The sequence below is a fragment of the Aythya marila genome (genome assembly GCF_965140915.1).
Source record: "Aythya marila genome assembly, chromosome: 20".
Classification (NCBI taxonomy): Eukaryota; Metazoa; Chordata; class Aves; order Anseriformes; family Anatidae; genus Aythya; species Aythya marila.
In genome coordinates, this window is record NC_139061.1 from 1,742,903 (window position 1) to 1,757,527 (window position 14,625).

Consider the following 14,625-nt stretch of genomic DNA (forward strand, 5'->3'; position numbering starts at 1 on the left):
ACCTTCATAATCTATATTCATACTAGAAGAGATTATTGAAATGTCCTGGCTACTATGACTTTGCTGTAATTTTAGCAAGACTGTTAATCCAATATAATTTATTGACATCATGTTGATCTTTGGTATTAGCTTGCTAAATATCCAACAGATGCAATTCTGATTATTTTGCAATAACTTCATTAGGACAAACCTTTCCTGAAGGAAAAGGTAAGGGAAGCACTATGGACCAGATCTCTGCTGCCGCGACTCTGCCAGGTTTGACAGCCTGGCTCACTGGCTGACAGAGCACAACATGAAGCCTCTTGCTTTAAATGGCATAATACAATGACCATCGGGATTCAAGTAACTGCAAGATTTTAAAAGATTATGTCACTATAAATTTGAAAGGAATATACACGTGGAGACTATTTCAATGTTTCCTGTATGACATGTTGACCTCTGTGCTTTACTTCTCTAAAATTCATTTGCTTATTTCCCAGTTCCGTGTTCTTGCTTGAAGCAACATGACACATTCATCATAATCTATCTTCTGAAACAATGTAAAGCTAAGCAAACAAGAGTGTAATTTGGCAAACAACAATGCAAATGAGCAGTACGACTCTTCTAAGTAGAGGAGTCTCTCCTAGAGCTTAAATGTTTGCCTCATACTTCTACAGCTGGGATCCTTCAAGCACTCACATACCGTGAAGTTACTCAAACAAGGTATCAGAAATTAATAGGATTGTTCACATGTACTACAGGTATGAGTTGTTAGCAGGAACTGCGTTTAATCAGTACAACAGAAATCATCACACTATCATATTAACCATTTTTTTTTTTGCCCAGTTCCACTTCTAAGCAAAACCAACATATAAAGCCAAGTGCTTTGCAAATTTCTGAGTGCTGATGCAGTACTCCTTCTCTCATCAAAATATCACTACTAGATTTATAAACGCTTGTCATAATCAACCAGATACCTGCCTCCCTTACAAGCAGAAGCTTTACAATTAAGTAGAATATTAAAAATCAGTTCATCTCAAGAAATCATGTTTTTGGTAGTTCTAAGAAAAGCACATCTAGTGCATAGCTGGATTCATATCACATCAGTGTCACCAAACAGAGCTTTCCAAAAATAACAGGCCTAGTGGATCAGATGTGCCTTTGAAATCTGTAGAATACGACAAGTTTTCAAATTTTATAAAACAAAATATGATATATTAAGAAACTATTAGATTACCTATCCCTGAAGGATTTGTACAATAGTTTGTCATTTCATTTCAGGTTTCTCAGGAAAAATATCAATCTAAGTGTTTGTGGCACAACTGAAACACAGTGATGAAATTACTGCTCTATCCTGCTTCATGTAACAGCCAGCTCTTCTGCCTCATTGTTTTCACATCAAACCTGTCTTCGAATGGTGTATGAGCAAGAGATCTTTTGATTGGAAAAGCTGATACTGCATCTTTACCAGAAACAAGCACCACAAATGCAAGCCTTCAAAAGCCAAAGCAACCAAGAACGATAATGGTAAATCCTGGAGTGATGATTAGGGAGAGATTCAACATTGTGCCATTGATTGAGTGGTGATCCCAACCCACCACAGAAAAGCAATTAAGTCAGTTTTAAACACAGTAATAAAACTCACACTGTGACGGTAGAAGGGGTCAACTTTTGTAGGGTATTTGTCAAACTGCAAAGGGATCAAAGCACAAACTAGTTACTTTATATTTCGTTGCTTCTTTTCTGTTGGTAACATAGACTAATTCCCTATTATTTGACAACCAACAGAGAGGAAAAATATGCAGAAAATTAGGTTCCAGTGAGACTGTTTTGTTTTGTTTTGTTTTGTTTCCTCAAAATAAAACAAGGTCTTTATGAGACTTGGAGGAGGCACCAGAGTGCACCACTCCAAGCACGAGGAAGTCCCAAGCACGAGTGCCCCTCTGGCCAGCAGCCTCGTCCCTCAGCCCCTGCGCTGCCGCCTGAACCTATCGCACACGTGCCATCCACAGGGAACAGACAGCCCTTCCTCTACCACCCAACAACATCTGGGCAGCAGAACGCTCCTTCCCCGCCACCTGGCAAATTCTTAAATTTTTGTAATAAAGAATAGAGTTGTGCTCTACTTATCCTCACATTTCTGCCTGGGGTACGCACCATGGGCGGTGCTGGCGTTGGCATGATGGCAGTGGGTGGGATGGCGTGAGGGAAAGGCGTGAAGGTGTGCTGGTGTGTGTGTTGGTGTGTGTGCTGGTGCTGGTGCTGGTGCTGGTGGAACTCGGTCCTCAGGTACGGTGGCGGGCCCAGGGAGGCCCCGCGATCTGCGCTCTGTGAGGCCAAAAATCGCGTGTTTAGTTCCTGACGAAGAAGATCTTGTTCTGAAACACAAACAAAGCAAAACAACCCCCATGAGCTCAGGGACTTTTCCAGATCTTGCGCCAATTTTGCTGGCTGTGGTAGTGAACCTGTATTTAAAACTTCCTCACAGTAAACCGTGACACTGTACAGGTTAAGAAAACTCTCTCGGATCTTCCCCAAAGGCCTCAGAGACAGATGAGTTTTCAGTTCCCCTTCTCTCCCTTCAAGCCTGTCTTCACTACAGCATTCATCTGAGCCACAAAGTGACAGTTCTCCCTAAATTTGTATGGACATAGACATGTCCCAGAGCAGGTGAGGAGGTACAGGTAAGCTGAAGTGAGTGAACAGAGACTGGCTGCTGCTATCATGACTCCCCCACTGCGTGGTCACAAACAATGTTACTTGAATGCTGATTATCCTCCATTTTCTTCCCCCGGTTCCCTCTTGGTGAGGAACAGACACATTACATCTTCCCACAGACAAAGTATGAAAGAGCACAGTTTACTCCACTGATAAAAATCTCCACAACTAACCACCTCCCACCCCTAAATCTTGCGCGTACACGACCTCAGGACTGCTGTGTGCACAGCCACCAGAGACTTTCCCACCAGCCAGGCTTGCTGCAGAGAAGTGAGGCTGAGCACAGACCACAGCTACAGCACAGACATTGCTAGAGGGTTCACAGATTTTGTGTGGGCACATATGAATTCTGAAGTGTTTTTACCCCAGGGAGCAGACACAGAAAAGCACAGGCTTCCAAAAATCTTCATTCCCAGGAAAGAAGAAAAGCCTTTGAGAACGTCTGGGTGGCTTTTGGTTTTGCTATTGCTCCAAATCCTTCAGCAATGAGTACCACCTCCACCCAACCAGCAGCCCTCGTGGAATGGACCAAGAGGAATTATTTTGACTAAAACCGGAGAAGTGGTTTCCTGCGCCGCACTAGACATGCTCAGGCCACGATCCATCTGTCTCTTACCTGAGTAAGTGCTACCAGCTGGGTGTCCTGGAACCTGCAGGGTCCCTGACGTCAATGGCGGTGGAGGAGGCAAAGCCGTAGGAGGGGCAAACATATTGGGGTGATGTGGGTGTGCAGGGGGCTGGAGGGTGGGCGTGAAGGTATGCAGCGGGCTGTGGCTTGGTAAAGAGAGGGGGAACGGTGAGGCTGAAGGGTGGTGAGATATGTGTGGAGGGGGGGCCTGAGTCTTGGCAGGAGTGCTGCTTCTGCTGCTGCTGTTAATGAAAAGAAAAGCAATTAAGCACTGCATGGAAGAGAGAAAAGCTCCAAACCTACACATATGCTACCCCAATAAAATATGCATGGCTCACGTTAAACATGTCACTAATATAAGTTACATATTACAAACTCCAGTTACTATTCTTTTTTTTTTCTTCTTTTTTTTCTATCAATACCACTGAGATATTCCTTTCTCTAGCCTCATCTAGTGTCTTCCTATGGTCTCTCCCCACCAAAACCCAAGACATGTTTTCCCTCCCTGTAAAAGGCCGAGATTCAGTCCTCCAACAACACAGGCATGGCACACAAAGGAGTAATCAGCCCTGTGCATTCATTACTTAATTATCAGGTCCTTTCTACATGACTGCTTCTGATTCATGTTTTCAGGCAAATGAAGCTCAAAATCAGTGATCACTGCATTAATAAAAAATTAATTTCTTTCCTATGACTTAGAAAGATAGAAGACTGCAGAAACGTGAAATGAAGTCGTGAAAGCAGCAATGGATATATACTTATTGGACTGTTAACACCTCTCTCTACCCCCACAATATAAAGAGACAAGTTAAATCAGCAAAATAAATATTCAGGATTATACTAGTTGCAATTTTTCAGGTTCCATTTCTTACTAATGAGTGTTTACAATATATTCACATAATGCTTAATCCCACTTGTCATTATTTCAAGTAACAACATGCTTTTATTGCGGTGGTTTTTAAAGATGAGCAATACCAATTTGGTTAAAAATAAATTGCAGTCTTAAACAACTCCCAGTCTCTAGTCAAACCATAATACTGGTTCACCAGGTGACGAAGGACACCATGTGCCTGCTGCAAACTCAGATTTGGGGAAAGGTAAGGCAGTGCTGAGAGCGTTAGCTTACTGCAGGGGAAACCTGAGGTCCCTGACTTACAAAGACGTTACGTGTTCCTGTGAACAGTTTGTTTAATCTCTGTTAATCTTTGTTATCCCCCATCGAAGGGGAGTTTTATCTCACTGTGGCCAGCTGAGGAGAAAAACACTGACAATTGTAAGGTATTGGCAGTGCAGGAAAAAATTAAAGTCTTAATGTCATTGCTGCAAGACTATATTAGGCTGTCAGTAGGGCCAACAGCAGCTGTACTGACTGCCCTAGGGCATGTCAGTAGTTGGAGAAAGCAGAAAAGGTTTACAGGGAGAAGGTGGCAGAAGTAGTTAGCCTTCAGAGAGCAGCTGAGCCTACAAGAACTGAGATTTTCTTCCAGTGGTCTATATTGCATAACATACCTTCAAAAAACCTGATTATGCAACAACAGGCAGGAAAAGTAAAAGCCAATTAACTATGTGCTCGAAATCACCAAGCAGTTCTGGGAACACCAGATAAAAATAAAGCAATCCTGGGAAGAATTTGAGGTAGAATGCACAAAGCCCCCCTTTTTTCCCACATATGAGGCAGGACGTGCTGTGTCACCTTTGTCCTAACCCCTCTTCACCTCCTCCAAGCCCTGTACAGCATCGCCACCAGGCAGCAAGCATGCAAGGACTCGGCTTGGGCACGCTCGCCTTTCTGCTCTCCTACCTTAAGCTGTTGAGGCTTAAGCTGCTACTGTTGTAGGCGGAGAGCGGCTGCGAGAGGCTCTGAGCGGCTGGATGGGGCTGCACCGGAGGGAGGTTGGGATGGGCTGGCTGCACCGGTGACTGTGGCCGCGGCGGGTGCTGGATGGGCGGCTGCGGTGCGGGCTGGCGGGTGGCCTCCTCTGGGGCTGGCGGCGGCTGGGCGGCTGGCGGTGGGGCCGGCGGGGCTGGAGCCTCTGGGCGCGGGGCGAGCGCGGGGCTGGGGCAAGGCGCCTCCGGCTGCGGCTCCAGCTGGGGCTGGGCCAAAGGCTGGGCCGCCTGAGGACAAGGGTCTTTAGGCACCACAGGCTCAAGTATTGGGTCTTTGCTGCTGTCCTGGCTCTTCTCTTGACTCCTCTCTAATCCTGATATTTTCGGGACAGCTGGCCCCCTAGCACCAGGGTCGGCATTTTCGGCTAGCGCACTGACTCCTAACTCTTTATCTGCAACAAAAGAAAGAGAGAAAACAGGTCAGTGTGTGACAAGATGGGCAAAACCAAGCGAAACTGATTTGCTGGAGTTATACTCGTGGCAGACATTTTGGTTTCATAAAGAACCATGCCAACATGAAACTGAACCAAAACCAAAATCATTTCCAGCTGTGTCCCTAGTCCTCAGGGCCTTCTCCTAATATTTCCTCTCTTGTTTTATCATAAGGAGAAAGTTGCTGGTGTCTTCATTAACACATGAAAAAGGCAAGTACACACAACTTGAGTGTAGTGGTTCAAAAGCTCTAAAATTCTCGACTCAGACCTCCCACAAGATTACTGCATCTGCCTGAAGGCAAATACCCGGAAGGGTTTGTGATCTGCTTTGTCCTGTTTCTTCAGCACAACAGACATTGGGTTTGCTGTACCCCTCTCCTGGCTCCTGCCTCCTAGGGATTCGTTTCCTAACTCTCCTGTGCAAACACGCTAGCATTTCACTGATCATTAAAGAGAGCGGGATTGTCACAATAATTGCACAACTCCAAGATTTGGGGCTGTAAAACAGCGCTGATGAATTTTTGAAGCTAGGCAACATCACCTGTATGTGTATTTGGCAAAAGCAGTGCCTAAACAATCACATAAAGCCCACAGAACCTATCTAGTTGAACATGTAAGCACAAATAGCCACGGTGCAGGGGGAGAGCTCTGCAGGAAGCCTGGCTGCACTGCTCCCTCTGCCTGGAGAAACATTTGTTTTGTAGGTGCATCCTTTTATCCTTAATTACTATTACGTGCTCACAAGAACGTTACTATCACTTGGGCTTCCAAAGAACAGAATAAAAGGGTAGGGGAAATAACGTATTTTTGCCTTGATTTTCTTTTATGACATTTAGTTTGGACATTATTCTTCAGAAGAATGGCCAAAGAAGTTGAGAAGGCAACATAATTAGTCCTGAAACACATTTTCTTTGAAGACATAAGAGTGAAGCAACCACACTCTGCATGTGTATGCATCTGCCTCTCTCCTTCCTCCAATAACGCTCCTCAAAAATAAACAACCTGCTTGCAAAGAGAAAGCCTGTTTATTACTATTATTTTCTTTTACTGTTACTCTATCATCACTCCCTTACTAACCCACTGCGGGAATAAATGCAATGTGAGCTCTGTGCCTTATTACACAAGTTCTGAAACTTAAAACACTTACTGGTAGGAAAGCAGGCTTTCTTGGTTTGGCTGGTCATGGAATGACTTGTTTTGGTTTTCCAACTGTGTCTCTTTAACACTAATGACTGCTATTGTAATTTTAAAATTCAGTACAGTGGAGCTCAGCTCTCTGGGGATCTAGAGCAATCTCCTACTTGAATCACGCCCCCAAATTTCTGCCAATGAATATTCGATGCATGACTCCCCTCAGAACAAGTGCTGGGGGAATGCTGCTGACCCAAGATTGGGAAGGCGAGTGCCTGCAGCTGCACTGGGATTTAGGAGCACCACTTAGGTCAATACTGCACAGCCACAGTGGCAAGCCAGACTTGCATCTTTGGCAATTATTGAAATGAAGCCTGGGGCAAACATATAAGATTTAAAAGGGCTTGGGACAAGATTATCACTTAAAAAATAACTGGGTTTCTAAATAATCTTAAGACATAAAATATTTATTCATTCTTCTGCCAATTTTAAGGGGTAAAATGAATAAATGCATAATAAAATAATAGACATTCAGAGAAAATCATTGACAGCTACGTTGGTCAAACCTTGATGCAAAAGAGTACAAGTAAATATGTTGGAAAGTGTATTTGTCCAGGCCATAGTCAAGGCACACTGTGACAGTATTTTCCAACCTCTGAATCACTGGAACTGCCAGAGAGGGCTGGGCAGGAATGTGTCAAATAACTCATCACCATTTGGGTTTAATTTCATGCAGAAGGCCCAACAAAGTATGTCAGGTCCCTGTTACTACATGTTTTACACGTCCTGTGCAACAGCAACAGCCTGGTGATTGTTTTAATGTCTGTGGACAGGAGATGGGGAAAAAAAATGAGGGGGGGGAGAAAGGAAGGTAAAGGGAAGAGACAAATAACCAGACTTCTTTGATGAGGACATACTTTAACCACTTCTGGTGTATGCAAACACGCACAGAGTCTCCCCCATGAATTTGGATCAGAAGACCATGGTGGCAACAGTGAGACTCCACAGGAATAAAAATAATTACTCCGCTGTATGCCCAAGGTCTATCTCGTTGCTATTACCTTGCAGGTTATAAATAAAGGAAGCTCAGTTTGCATTAATTCTTTGGATCAGTCCTGCTTGATCAAACATTGTAAGTTAGACAGAGATTGATCACCATGTGTGTTAAGACAGGACCCCAAAGAGGAAAGAAATGATCAACAGTTTGTTCAGAAATAGGTGGATATGTGTTCCTAGACCTTACAAGGTTTAAGAGTTACAATATTTTGATTTTTGACAGAAAGGTGTAATAATTAGGGCTTTGAGGGCTTAGCCTTGTCATTAGAAGTTCTCTACAAGATGAATACAGTAGGTTGTCTGAAAACCCTGCAGAGGTGATACTTCCAAATCTACGGGGAATATCTTGTGCTCTGTGCATTAGTTAAATCTTTCCATTTGATATTTTTAGAGTCTCTGGTGTGTGTAACATTTATTCAGCACAGCTCACTGCTGGGGAGTTTGTTCCTCACACAGTTGCTCCTGCTCCCCTGGAGAGGGGGCTAGGAATCCTAGGTGTCTCCTGGGTATTTTTTGCTGCTGCTTACATCTTCATTACACAGCCCCTTAAGTACCATTCCTGTTAGTATGCAGCTTAGAAAACACCGTATTTAGTAGGATAATATTATTCCAAGTGTCAAACACTGAATGTGTGCACACCTTCTCCTTCTCTCTGTCTTACACCTTTTAATCCACGCTATACCCCCAAACGGTGTCAGATGTCCAGCAGTCTAACTCCTGTATGCTCTGTACATGCATTCCCGCATGGCTGATAATTACACTATATAAATCAGAATGAATTCTTCATCCCACAATATCTATTTCAGGAGTTCAAATCCCACAACAGTGATAAACGACCCCAGTTACGTTTCATACGGAAGGCTCAAGCCTTCATCAACAGTATTTCAAGGTCATACATACAGGATTACTTTTTTGCTACCAGCATATTTTTGCACATCACATTACTTCTGAGCATTGACTGGCCATCCTGGTGTAAAAATTAAGTGGAAAAAGTCCTTCATGTGCTTCTGACACAGACAAGCCAATACACTACTTTTTGAGTTTGTTTATGAAACATGGGAAATCATTTTCATCCAAACAGCTAAATAAGTAAACAAGCTAACTTTATTTGATGTCAGTCTCCATATTCTATTTTGGATAAAGTAACTGCGATGTAAATTCTGTGCTGACAGAGGCTCCCCTTTTTCCATGGGGTTGATATTGCATCCAGCAGTAGTCGGTCTTTTTACTGAGAAAGGAATAAAGCCATAGTTCGATGTTCTTTGAAGACTGAAGAAAAATATTGGCTAAGCTCGTACCACCCAGACAGCACATGCAACTTCCATTATCTTGCTTTCCTGTCTTTGCCCTTTGATGTGTCTTAACTCCCAAATTTCTCTATTTTTCACTTAACTAACAAAATCTGGGGATCACACAAGATGCAGAACTCAGTCCCCTCCAAGTAACACAAGCGCAGTTATCACTTGGCTGTGTCTACGTGATTATTACTCAGTTGGCTCAATAGCACCAGAGGAGCAGACAAGGCCACACTGTGAAGACCTGTAAGTAAACCAAATGACTGCATGTGAACTAGAGAGACTGTATCTGTGACTTTACATCATATTTTATATACATTCTCTGAGCACACACGTATACACATGCACTCACATGTGTTTGTATACATGTATATGTCACGTGTAATACATATACATTTATATTTCAACCCATATCTGTTATATGTATACACACAGTTAACACAGAAATACACACAGTGCATGCAAACACTTCCATTGAAAGATGTGGATTTTTATAATGAACACAGCCCATATGCAGCATTCACCTGAAATGCTGTTGCCTGTCTTCCTAAGGCACAAGGCAGTAAAATTTGACCTAAACTCTGTGTTTGGGCTCCTTTGTACCATTTGCATGATCCAAAAGAGTTATAGGATGGCCAGAGGAGAGCATCATAGCCACAAGATGAAGCCCAACTCTTCTTCAGCCAAAAGAAATGCTCTGTTGATATTTGCCAAATTTGAAATTCCCAGAGATTCACCAATTCATTACACATGCTAGTTTTGCCTGATCAAGTGTTCTTTGCAGACAGGCTCAGTGTGTTTGGTTGCACCAAAGATGCCAAGTGCCACGCTGGCCAATTCCCGAGCAGCAGCCAAGGATGTGTGAACTGGGCATCTCTGACCTGACCTGGCAATCCTTGGGGAATGAAGTCTCCTTAGAGAATCTCATGCATGATGCATTCAAATTACAGAGACCAAACCTTTTTTTGAAACACAAATCATCCAACTTTTCCATGTGAAGGTCTGGAACAACTGAGTTTGATTCAGAAACAAGAATATATAGTACCCTGTCACTGCTCCTCCCTTCCAAATCAGGATTCATCTTCTCTCTGTCTGGCTTGGGAGTAAGAAGTCATCTGGAGAGAGCAATTCAGAATCAACACTGAATCTTCCCATCCTTTGTGAGGGCTTTGGATTAAGCTCCAAGTCCTTACAGCACACGCTTGAAAATTATAGGAATTTTCACGCTTTTGTACCTACTAGCATGATCCCTGGGACTGAGCGTTCAGCCTGCCACAGAAATCTTACTCACATTTTTATAGAATTATTTAATTTAAAAATAGCATGTATTTTCTTCTACTTTGTTAAGTTAAACTCTTCTCTTGAAAATATTACCTCTAACTAAAATTTGCTGAAAACTTCTTCATGCAAGATAAAAAATTAGATCTTTCAAAAAATATAAAACTATTTCCTTCAGTTTTAACATGGATAAGTGGGCAGTTGGTACAAACTGTCACAACCAATACAAGCTATCATAACTTCTCTGAAGCCAGAAAATGCATACCCCACTGACCGCCAGCCCTGGGAGGTATACTTCAACAAGTATTTTACAAGGCTTGAAATAATTAATCGGATTTAAGACCTGATTGTACATTTCATATTGATTAGACATTGGTCAATGAAACATTTGGATAAATAAAGGCAGATGACAGAAACTATTACTGCAAAGGATGGAGGAAATTGTTGGGTACACCAGCCAACGCATATCAGAAAGGCCCCAGAGCAATTCATCTGTTGTACTGGATACACATAATTTGCTAAAAACAGTTTTTCATTTTTAGCACACAGTCATCTTTCATCCTAATTTCCAAGGACACTAACAAAGTATTTGATTATGCAAATTAAAGACATGCTTTTGAAAGCATGTTACAAGCAGCTCTGTCATCTGCTGATACCAATTATTCCACAGTAAGCAGGTATTTAGCACAACTGAATAGCAAGACTTGTGACACACTTTGTACTTAATTATAAAACAGAGAAAAATCATTCAGGACAAAAGATTTTGCTACCTCCTGTTAAAAATGTTTATCTTCTGCGTTGAAATGGATTTAATTGTCAACAATAAAGTTGCAGATCAATGAAAAGAAGCACTTAGTGGAATTGCACAAGATGTTGACAATTCTTCAGTCATTGAGCTGCTTCTGGCCTTGATCTGAGAATGCAGAGTCCTCCAATATTTCACATGAAACAATTTATTTCATCCAGCTGTTAAACAGAACATACGCCATAAATGTAACTCCTATATCCTGTATACTGTGAGTATATTGAAAGCACTTGATGTTTGATATTTTTTTAAAAGCAACTCATTACTTAGCAAAAATGGGACATGGCTTTCTAGAGGAAAGTGAAGTAGAGAACATCAAAACACCCCTCTCTCCTACAAATCATTGCATTCCTAATAGGAAATGGATGCATGCAGCTGTATCATCCTAACAGACCCTAAGAGAAAGCAACACCATAGCTCAATCCTGCTTCAACACATACACGTACACACACATGCACAGCAAAAGGTTCATTTCCAATAGGGAAAAATTCTTGTTTCCCAACCTTTTCAGTCAGGAAGCAGTAAATTACTCATTAACTATGTAACTCTGATGCAGTCATCAGCCAGCTCCCAGCACTGGAGTGTTTATTGCAATGGGCTCTTCTCAAACAGGCTGGAAACATCCCACATAGGAAGTAATGGTGACAAATTAATCGGGGGATTTTCTTTGATGATAAAGGCCTTGAGCACAAAGAGCGAGCTTTAGCTTCTGGTTTCAATTTGGTGTTTTAGTTAGAGAAATATAGATCTTGTAATCACAGCATTTGTAAAGCACACCTGGGTTCACAGAAACATGGACAATCCGTTCTAAATCAGGCTGAGGCACCATGTTTCCTACCATGAGATCTGCTGATTTCCACGTGAGATCTGCTGATTCCAGCCAGCAGTAAGATTTTTCCAGAGCGGGTGTAAAGCCCCTGCAGCCAGCACAGGTCAGGTAACCTGTCCAGCACATAAGATCTGCTGATCTCTCAGAAGATCAGTTGATATCCAGAAGCATGAGATTTTGTTCCAAGGCTTTCTAGAATCATGGTAACATAGCATGGGCTGCTGATGTGCATAAATCTCGAGTCTCATCTGAGTGTGCTCAAGTTCTTGCCCACAGCAGCAAGCTTCTTAGCATGTCATATCCCTTCCACAAAGTTTCCATTTACCACCTTTTAATTCCACTTGGTTCTTGCCAGTCTGTGATAAAAAGACTTCTCTACAAACCATCAGCATCATTCCTTCACAAAAGTGTTTCCCCTTTTATCTCCTTTTTAAGTTTTTCAGCTCCTATCTTCCCACCTTTTCTTCCTGCAAGACTTTCCCCACATGCCTGGTCACCTTTGGGTATTTTTCCTGCTGTCCTGCTGCACTCCTCCAGCTTCTGCAACACCTCCCTTAGCCAGAGGCTGACCAGGACCATGCATGGAACCATCTAGGGGAACATCCAGCCCCGTTTCAAGTCGTCCCAGCTGCTTCAGTGCCTGAGTGGCCTGGTTTGATGCACATTGCTCTGGGTACATCCAGACCCAGTTTCAGTCCCTGTTCAGCTGGATGAGGCCTCTCCACAGTGTCTAACTGCTCCATGACCCCAGCTCTCCCAGATAACCTTACAGCATGTGTAAGTGCTGCTGCTTGCCCTCCTGCCTTTTCCATTGACCAACTCAGAGCAGAGAACTTCAGGTTTCAGCATCTCTTAAACTGACACTGTGCTGCAAAGAGACCATGATGAAAATAACTCCTCACTCTCCTGTCTTTAGCCACATTTTGCTGGTAACAGTCCTTTGCTTCTTGCTTCACAACCACTTAGCTTCTGCAGCAGCCTTTATCTAGCTCAGGAGCTTGCCAAAGGCCTTTTGCAAGCCTGGAGAAACAACGGCCATTTTCTTGTTTGCCACTTTGACACTTCAGAGCAATTCAGACAGCTCAGGGAGACAAAATCTTCTCTAAATCTTCCTAGACTGTACCCTCACTTCCGACCCTGCAAGTGCTCTTGCAGCAGACATGGGGTGAGCTGGCGGGGTGTCTGCTTTGCTGGGGAACAGGCTGGCTGTGGGGCTTGGCCCTAAACCCGTCCCAGGGCCAAGCGTTGCCGTAAGCAGAGCCAGGCCTCGCCGAACATCTGCCCAGCCTGATGCCAGGCCGGGGTGGCTTTGAATGGCACCTTCCCGCTCCCGGTTTGGATGCTGTGCTGTGACCCACCCCGTGACACCGTGGCACAGCACCGCTGAGATGAGACGGTCCCAGGGCTGCCAAGAGGACATGAGGTAGCAGCACCGGACACCGAACAATTAGAAAACACAACAAGCGTGTTCATTTTCTCCAATTATCAATAGGAACTGGATAACCTTAGCACAAGATTAGCTCCATCTCAGGGGCTGGGAAGGAAAATATATTGGGTTTCTCTGTCACCCCCCCTTCCTTCCTATCGATTTGCTTTGGCCACGGAGCTGCTCTCTCAAATGCTCATGGCATCAGCTCATCCTGCTTGTGTGTGACAGGATTACTTGAATGAGCTTGAATAAAACTGGCTTTCAAAAGCAGCTTGAAAAGTATCACCTTATGAACACTGATCGAATTTAGCCTGACAGCTCAGTTTAATATATGAAGGACAAAAAAGATCTGTGTGGTATGTTTATACAGAAGAATAACACATTTATTCCCCCCGAGAGGTGTCATACCCATAACTCACCAGACACATAACACAGTTTCCTTTGTGAATTTGTGCTTTAGAGCCAAGAATTTTCCATCCTATTTTTAAAGGCATGACGTCAATAAAAACAAAAGCTTAAAACCCCAGTGTCCTTCTTGCTAACACTGAGATGAAAGCTCAGCGTGATCATGACAATACCCACTTTTAATTACAATTATTTTAGCTCTTTAGTGTCTACAGGAAAACTTCACTGAGCTTACAAATTGCAACTCTAATGCTCAGTGCCACTTTGCAGTATTTTCACACTTGGGAGTATTTTGCTCTGTTTCCAATGCTACAGAGAAAAATATTGACATTATCCAACTGCCTACTCTAATGTGGCATTGCCTAAGCAGGATCCTTCTGGTTTGGGTAACACAGATAAGTGCAGAAATCAGATTTCAGTGATCCTGGTCAACAAAGGATCTCCTTAAATATCACTATTACAGCTTTCTAGTGATGCTCTCTCCTTTTTAAATTGTTTAAATTTCTTATATTATACTAAAACACATCCCATCAATTTGTTTTATTTTAAAAGGAAAAAATGGGGCCAAATTGTTGAATAAGGTCATACATATAACTATAAAGTAATTGAAGACCTGCCACTCCACTTTGTGTTTCATTGCTTTGAGATCATAGTTAAGAAAAACTTTTTCTTTATAGGTAAATTTAACTGTGTACCAAGTGGACAGTGGTAGAAGACTTTAAAGACTTTATAGAAATTAAAAGATAAAATA

The 14,625-nt window shown here is 42.8% G+C and overlaps 1 protein-coding gene across 7 annotated transcripts in view; it reads right to left on the minus strand.

The window, feature by feature from the left end:
- The window catches only part of AUTS2 (activator of transcription and developmental regulator AUTS2), a 763,436-nt gene that overhangs the window by 23,286 nt on the left and 725,525 nt on the right, over nucleotides 1-14,625 (minus strand). For 3 of the 7 annotated variants that reach the window (XM_082776113.1, XM_082776108.1, XM_082776114.1), the window contains 4 exons: nucleotides 5,127-5,604; nucleotides 3,314-3,567; nucleotides 2,116-2,357; nucleotides 1,625-1,669 (listed from right to left, as the gene is read on the minus strand). In XM_082776113.1, the coding sequence (XP_082632239.1) occupies nucleotides 1,625-1,669; nucleotides 2,116-2,357; nucleotides 3,314-3,567; nucleotides 5,127-5,604 (1,019 nt within the window). The remainder of the gene's footprint in view (nucleotides 1-1,624; nucleotides 1,670-2,115; nucleotides 2,358-3,313; nucleotides 3,568-5,126; nucleotides 5,605-14,625) is intronic. The other 4 variants (XM_082776109.1, XM_082776110.1, XM_082776112.1 and 1 more) reach the window with 4 other exon arrangements.